Source organism: Colobus angolensis, unplaced genomic scaffold (assembly GCF_000951035.1).
Source record: "Colobus angolensis palliatus isolate OR3802 unplaced genomic scaffold, Cang.pa_1.0 Scaffold97, whole genome shotgun sequence".
Taxonomy (NCBI): Eukaryota; Metazoa; Chordata; class Mammalia; order Primates; family Cercopithecidae; genus Colobus; species Colobus angolensis.
The window spans coordinates 4,495,144-4,503,574 of record NW_012123709.1 but is presented as its reverse complement, the minus strand read 5'-3'; the positions used below and the strand labels follow the sequence as shown (position 1 = coordinate 4,503,574).

The window sequence follows — 8,431 nt, the reverse complement described above, 5'->3', positions numbered from 1 at the left end:
CACACCACCACACCTGGCTAATTTTTGTATTTTTAGTAGAGACAGGGTTTTACCATGTTGGTCAGGCTAGTCTCGAACTCCTGACCTCAAATGAGGTCAGCCTCCCAAAGTGCTGGGATTACAGGCATGAGCCACTGTGCCTGGCCAAGATAGAGTAATTTTTTAAATGAAGGGACTTACAGCTAATCTCCATCTGACATGTGCTTCCAACTCTAGCTGATATTGAAAGAAGTGCTTATTAAGGACAGACTTGATTCCTTGACTCTCATTCCTTTCCTCTCCCCTCACCCCAATAGAAACCCTCTACTCCACCAACATAGCTTCTTTCAATTTCTGAATTTACAAATGTGAGAAAACCCTCAGAACACAGTATGTATATTTTTTGCAGCATGGTCTTTGGGATAAGAAGAGTGATTGACATCTGCAGAAATTATATCTGAGGTTTAGTCCTGTAGGAATAGGGTATACAAATTGTCTGCAATTTATCCAACAGTCCCTGATGAGCCTGAGAGAAAATGTAAGAGGCTTCAGTGTTTCTTCAACAAACATGCTCACATATCTTCCTTTGCTATAACACACACTCAAGAGAAATTGTCCCTATAAAAACATTACTTTATGTTCCTTATCTTTGTCAAATGTAGTGATGGTAAGTGTGCACATGCCAATTAATAGCCTTTATCATGTGCCAGTGTGTTCTGAGTGTGATTCAGAACAGAAGAGGTATATGAACCCTGATTGATGGGTTTATAATCTAAAGAATAAATTGGGGGCCTGGCGCAATGGCTCACGCCTGTAATCTCAGCACTTTGGAAGGCTGATGTGGGCAGATCACTTGAGGTAAGGAGTTCGAGACCAACCTGGCCAACATGGTCCTGTCTCTACTAAAAATACAAAAATTAGCTGGGTGTGGTGGTGGGTGCCTGTAATCCCAGCTACTTGGAAGGCTGAGGTAGGAGAATCACTTGAACCCGGGAGATGGAGGTTGCAGTGAGTTGAGATCATGCCACTGCACTCCAGCCTGGGTGACACAGTGAGACTCCATCTCAAAAAAAAAAAAAAAAAAAAAAAAAAGGGTTTTGTCCTATAAAAACACATGGTGTTGACATCATAAGGTGCATAATTAAATAGCATGTAAGGATTTGCATTGTTAACCTTAGTAAACACGCGTAACTTGAGAAGAGCTAAATATAGTAGAATAATGGTAATAATAATGATGGTTGATGCTTACAGGTCTTACACTCCTCTTCTAAGGGAACATGAAAAATGTGATGTTCTAGACTTTGGAATCAGCCCTTGGCCTTTGCACATAGCTGGCTTACAATATTGACTTTGGAAGACACGGTGCTACTCAAAATGTGGTGAGCAAACCAGCACTGGTCCTCAAACTTTGTTACATGTCATGATGTACTAAGTAGAGAAAGTGAAAATAAACCTTTAGAATCTTTTATGTTAATTTGTCAAGTAATTGCATGTCTATAGGATCTCCTAACAAATTGGGGGCTTACATTTTATATGTGTCTTTTTAAATTTCATGCTTTGACTAATTCATTTCTTATTTTACAAATTTGTCCACCCATGACAAATTGGGGAAAAACTAGGACCTCAAAACAGATAGTTTGATAAACACTATTCTAGAATGTTGTAAAATAACTGATGAGTTAAATAAAAGCCACTTCTACACTGTAGTATTCTAACCTGGAAAGTGGATGTAACAATAGTACTTACCTCCTGGGGCTGGATCTGAGACTTAAGGGAAGATATATGTAGGTAAGGTGCTTAGCACTATTCCTCTAAAACATTAGTTCTTAGTAATATTGAACAACAAAGGCTTGAGGAGGTGCCATTATGTGCACATGAGACATAGTTTCTGTTTGCAATGCCTTTACAATGAAATCCTACATCTACACGTGATCTTCTGGAACTGGACCAACTGATTTCACACATTAAGAGTTCGTTTACCATTGACTTGCATGAAGGGACCAACATTTGGCTTCTGGTCTTCCCTGACCTTTTAGCATAACTACTTCATCATCACGGTGTGAACATCCTCCCATCCCATCACAGGTTTCCTTTGTTTTCCTAAGCGGTTACATTGAGTAACTGCTGCAGGCCTAAACAACTGAATTTTTCTGGTCTTTATTGTTTGCTAGGAGCTTGTATTATCTGGGGGCCAGCATAAAAATGACTTGTCATTCAAGGATGGCAAGTACAGAGACATAACCTGTGGTTTCAAGAGATATATTACTTAAGGTGGTGGCCCATTGTACAAAGTAAAAAATATAACATATTTTCTAGTCAAAGTGGCCAAACAATATTTTTCAAAGTGTGTTTTGGCTACATGTCAAAATTGAAGGTTATTGCCCCTTTAACAGGCATCTGGTAGCCAAAGAAGCAGCCAGCTATTTCAGGCCGTTTCATGGAATCAATGCTTCACTGAGGGTAATTCAACCAAAGTTTTCTAAATCATTTTTGAACTACAATACAATACAGTGCAATAGAGAACATGAGGCTTTATAATAAGAGTAACTTGGGTTCAAATCATGGTTTTGCAACTTAGTAGTTGGACCTATCATGTAAGTCCTTACTGTCTTTGAGTCTCAGTTTCCTAATCTGTAAATCAGGGACTATAAACTCTACAGCATAGGGTCATTGTGAAGATTAAGTGAGATAAGGTATAATAGGATAATGACTGTGCATAATAGGGGCTCAAATAATATTAGCTCCCTTCTTTTTCTCTATCCAGTTAATAAACTTCAATTATTTTTTTAAATCCATGTGATAACTTTGAGACTCCATCAAAAGAATTCGATTTTACAATATATAAAAACAACATGTCAGTATTTATTTTTTAAAAACATGCATTGGATCTGGCAGACTCAGTGAACAACAGTCTGTTTGAAAACACGACTTAACTCTTTCCAAGGTCAAACATCCTCAACTCCTTTTACTCTGCCTAGAACTCTTCGCTCTGACCAGAATAGCTTTCCCATGCATGTGACTGGCTTATTCCCACTTTTAGTCTTTTGTGTTAGAACCCTTCTTGCAATGACCTTCAGGTGCTTCCCTGCCAAACTCCATACTCCTTTAAAGTTGTTCAACAGTCATGTCATCTAAAAATTGGCAGAAAGAAATCTAGTGAAGTGCTTCACTCCAGTCCATCCAGGACTATAGGTTCTTCCAGGGAGCTGTACTGGTCCCCACTTGGACACATTTTCTTGCTGATTTCCTCTACCTTTTCCATATTTTAGATTCTTTCTCCCACTGAGGACATTCAGAATTAGGCTATCAGTTGCTAAAGGCCACATATTTTATGGCTGATTTTCAGCAGGTAGCCAGTTCTCTGGGTTTTTAGTTTTGTGTTTCCATTTCATGATTCTACCCCATTTAGTGGGGAAATGGTATTGCTGGCTGACTAAGAAACAGTGGGGAACTTCAGAAATGGAGAGGCAGCTCTAAAGGAAGTAACATCATTAGATGAGGGGCATGGGATATGATGAGAGATGGCAGCAAGCTGGAGGAGGCTAAGGGAGGGAGAAAAGATGCCTTAGAGGAATAATCAGCTTATTCTAGCCATTTTACGTTACAAGAAAAAAAAAAAAAAAACCCTAAACAACAACAACTAGAAATTTCTGCTTTTTTTGCTTCTATTTTGTGCCTAATAAACAACATTACTGTCACTGCCAATGAAAACAGCAACATAACTGTGGTTTTTTTCCCAGCACTAATTCTAAACAATCTACTGGATTTGGCTCAAAATTATAAACTGCCAACATGTTAAAAATCAAAACAGAAAAACAACCCTGGCATTTTTCTGAAGGGTTGTGATGGTGAATGCAGGACAAGAGCCAGAGAGAAGAGCTGCTATAAAAATAACCTGTGCAACACACCAGGGCCTGTTGTGGGGGTGGGGGGTGAGGGGAGGGAACTTAGAGGAGGAGTCAATAGGTGCAGCAAAGCACCATGGCACGTGTATACCTACGTAACAAACCTGCACGTTCTGCACATGTGTCCCTTTTTTGTTTTTGTTTTAGAAGAAATAAATTAAAAACACAACTGGTGCAAACATCCTTGAACTGATGTTTTCTATAAAAATCTGATGGCTGCGAAGGAAAGAGTAAAGTTGGGAAGGGGAAAGGAATGAGGATCAAGTGGTGTCTGCTTATCGTCAGCTAGCTTTCATGTAAAAGTCATGGCAGGGTCAGCAACAAACTAGCCAGGTGGCAACTCCAGGCCACGCTGCCATAAATAAATAGTTATGTACTAATGTCACACAATCAGAGCTAGATGCAAAGCATATGGGAAGAAAACATATTTACATATTCTGATGTAAATATTCAGGAAAAACTATGGTTGTTAAATTCAGGATCCACTGTTAGTATCGGAGTTTTGAGATGCCTCAGAAAGTTAAAAGTAGTAAAGTTCTTAAAAAACCCAGGCTAAAAGATTCTTTGAAATGTACAATATTCCCTTTAAAAAAAAATCCTTAACCTTTAGCTTAAGACGGTGTGACGGTTTGATGTAGTAATTAAGCATTACTGAAAGTTGGCAAGAGCACTGACGCTGGAACCAAATTTCAGGAGTTTAAATCTTACTACTGCTACTTATCCTCATGACCTCTAGAAGTTCCTTAACCTTTTTATGTCTTTGTTTATTCACTCTGTACAAAAGAGAAGAGGAAGATAATAGCAATAGTACCTGCCTCGCAGGAAGTTATGAGGATTAAGTGAGTCTGTGCATGGGGAGCCTGTAAAACAATACCTAGTAAACACCCTGTCCATTTTTATCAAGTAGTCTTACTTAGTCTATTTATTTATAGCCAAAACTGCAGTTACTTTTGCACCAACCTAATATTTCACATAGACTATCTTCTAGACATCACGCTATGTGATCTTTTATTTGTACTCGCCTATTAATCTTAAAAACAGCCCATGCCCGGGCGAAGTGGCTCATGCCTGTAATCCTAGCACTGTGGGAGGTAGAGGCTGGAGCATCACTTCCGGTCAGGAGTGTTGAGACTAGCCTGGTCGATAGAGGGAGACTTCATCTCCAGAGAAAATTTTAAAAATTAGCCAGGTGTAGTGGCATGTGCCTGTAGTCCCAACTACTCGGGAGGCTGAGGTGGGAAGATGGCTGGGGCCGGGGAGTTCGAGGGTGCAGTAAGCCATGATGGAGCCACTGCACTCCAGCCTGGGTGACAGAGTAAGACCCCATTTCTAAATCAAACATACACAGATAAAACACCCCCATGAGTTAAATCAGTTTTACAGACAAAAGAAATGAGGCTTCGATGGATTAAGGAATTTATTCAAGGAGGTGTATCTAAAACTTCCAACCCAGACGAAAAATTTTAAACCACTTACAGGTTCTCTAAAGTCTAAGCACCTTTGCTTTCATTTGCTTAACATGTTGAAATCAGAAGAGAAACGCAACACATGACCTTCTAAGAACCAAAGAGATTTTAGAAAAGAGATTACAGGAGGGACTGATATCCCAATAAATTGCTTTAGGAGAACTGAGACCCATTCATAATATATATGGAAAACAAAATAAGATTGGCTCATTACTCCAAACATTTATTGAGCGCCTACTATTTTCTGAGAATTGGATTACAAAGACAATAAGATGCGATTTTAGTCCTTAAGCAGCTCACTGCAAGGAAAGTGACATTCTTTACTGCCGGCTGTTTGATGACGTCGGATTTGTTTCAAGTCTGCTTCTCAACAAGGACAAAACTGCCTTCCACGCGATGTACAGAAGTTGTAGGACTTCCTCAACACAAGCTAAACTATGTTTACAGCGACCCTAGTGAGTTTTCCTGCTCGACCCATGACAGACTTGGTGGAGTGAAGACATGGTTTCTCGGCAGGCCGGTCTCCTCTGCCAGGAGCGCTCAAACTGGCGCGTTAAGAAGTGTATTCAAATCGCGCGCTCTGGCAGGGGCTTTCGGGGGCTCACGCTGAAGGATCGCGGGGCACTCATGAGACCTGCCTCCTGGTCTGTGCGTCAGGCCGCCCTGGCTTCTAGTAATTGGGAGAGTACAAAGTATTCCTTGTTGATCCTTTGATCCCAGGTGGGCGATGCCTGGGATACCTATCTGCCCGCTGAAACTCTGGTGCGGCGCCTTTCCAAGGGTGGCCGCTACTTCCTGGTTGGTTTGCCCTTAACTGACATGGCGGCTAGTTGCCTTCGGCCGCACCCACTGCGGCTGCTCAGTAAGCCAAGCAAGGGCCCGCCGGTGCTCAGCCCGCCCCCGCGGCGGAGGTGCCGGTGGAGCTTGATATCGGGCGAGTCTCCGCCCCGCTTTTGCAGCTAGGGGTGTGTTTCAGGGGGGATTGGGGCAAACCAAGCAGGCGAGGACTCGGGCCTGTGCCGCTGTTTGCCTATCCCTCATCCCTCGGCACCAAGGCTACTCGAGCCCCAGGGTGTTTTTTCCTTGTTCCCGCCACCTCCTAGTCCCTGGCCCAACATGATACTGACCAAAGCTCAGTACGAGGAGATAGCCCAGTGCCTAGTGTCTGTGCCGCCCACCAGGCAGAGCCTGAGGAAGCTGAAGCAGAGGTTTCCCAGGTAAGTGTCCATCTCTCCCCTCTCACAGCCCTTTGCCTGCAGCAGCAGTTCCTGGGCCGCCCAGGCAGCTCTTAGGAACCACGTGTCACACATTAGTGGGGAGGAACACCAGTGTCAGGCGTTAGGAGGTCAGGGTTGGCGAAAAAAGCTTTCTTCTTTCACTCGCCTTCCGCACAAAACTCTTAACGATGAGTTCCTGGCAGCCTCCCAAGGCCTTGCAATTAAATTCAAGTCAACGGATATTTATAGAAGACGTGGTATGTGCTAGGTGATGGGTGCACATAGTAGATGCTTCATAAATGACCAGAGGTTAATTGACAGATACTAGGAATGAATGATGGGTGGGAATATGAATTGTAGATTCGAAAGGAGGAAATGGAGAACCCTTTTCAATTGGCTACTGGAAACAAACAAGGGAGCATAGGGGTAAAGCGGCTTCATACTGTTTGACTGTGGCTTGTATTGTTGACTGTGGAATTAAGTGACCTCAGGGGTTCTCAATCCAATCAGAGAGCAGGGTACCCCAGGGATTCCACTCTTGGGTCTTTGGCCATTTGAACAACCAGATCTGAAGTTTCTCCATATATATTATATATACACACATTCCGGGTGTATTTCATACTTCCGTCCTCCCTCAAACACTTCTTTTTTCAGCGATTTTAGAATTATCCAACTTTCTAAGAAAGGACTTTGGGAATGATATAGTTTTCTAATTTTAATGAAGTGGAAACTGAGACCCAAACATTACATGAGGAACCAGTTGAGGGCAACCAGGTCACTGTATTTACGTTGTGTTGAAAAGCAGATAATTTTTTTTAACTTTTTTCCTAATGAAAAACCAAATCCAAACCTGTACCGTTTAGTTTTGTGGCACTGAGCATGGTTATCCCTAATGGAGAGCTTCCCCATCCTTGACATATTCAGCCCCCGAGCAAACATCACCACAGAAGTAATTTCTTGAGGAAAGAGAGATTATTGGATAATACGTATTAAAGTACAAATTGAAGCATAAGTTTGAGTTCTGTTATGACTTCACTTTTTGAAGGACTTGGTTTTCCTAGTCTGTAAAATGAAGGAGTCTCTTTCCAATATTATCCAGATTTGATTTAGGGCAATATTTATCCCTTTATAGCCTTTAGTATTTTATCAGACTTGCTAAGAAGGAACAAAATTGACATATAATTTAATTTTCTGTCATTAACTCTTGCCAGTTCTGCACATGAACAGTGAAATGAGTAAAGACTAGTCAGCCAAGGGAATAGGTAGATTTTTCTGGGCAGTTTTAAGAGAAAGCATACATTTTGATATGCTCCTCTCACTATGTGTGCAATCACTTGTAATTTTGCTTTTCTTTCTCTTCCTCTCCGTCTTTTTCTCTTTTTCTCTTTTCTCTAGCAAATACCTTGTCTACTCCATAATAAGTAAGTGTCTGTTACTTTATCAACACTTATGAAAGGTTCTCTTCCTATGGGACACCATGCTGTCTGGCGTATTCTCTTACGCTCTTTTCTTTCTTATTCATGATATACTCAAATCTTTTTCACTTCTCCCAGATGCCATACAGGGAATAAATAAGTAACTCTCCTTCCACAGGAAACTTTATTTAGAGAGAGCTGAACTACTAATCCACAAAAGAAGGGATTAAAGAGCTATTTAGGGGTGGGTGTGGTGGCTCACGCCTGTAATCCCAGTGCTTTGGGAGGCCAAGATGGGAGGATCACTTGAGGCCAGGAGTTCGAGATCAGACTGGGCAACATAGCAAAACCCTGTCTCTAATAAAAATCCAGAAAAGTAGCTGGGTGTGGTGGCATGTGCCTTTAGACCCAGCTACTCAGCTGCTGCAGAGGCTGAGGTGGGTGAATCA

At 41.7% G+C, this 8,431-nt stretch overlaps 1 protein-coding gene across 2 annotated transcripts in view; it reads left to right on the top strand.

The window, feature by feature from the left end:
• The first annotated feature begins 6,206 nt into the window (after nucleotides 1–6,206).
• LOC105504994 (chromosome unknown open reading frame, human C15orf41) overlaps nucleotides 6,207–8,431 on the top strand; it is a 231,480-nt gene continuing 229,255 nt past the window's right edge. For both annotated transcript variants that reach the window (XM_011932667.1, XM_011932665.1), the window contains exon 1: nucleotides 6,207–6,567. In XM_011932667.1, the coding sequence (XP_011788057.1) occupies nucleotides 6,467–6,567 (101 nt within the window). In that variant the 5' untranslated portion in view covers nucleotides 6,207–6,466. The remainder of the gene's footprint in view (nucleotides 6,568–8,431) is intronic.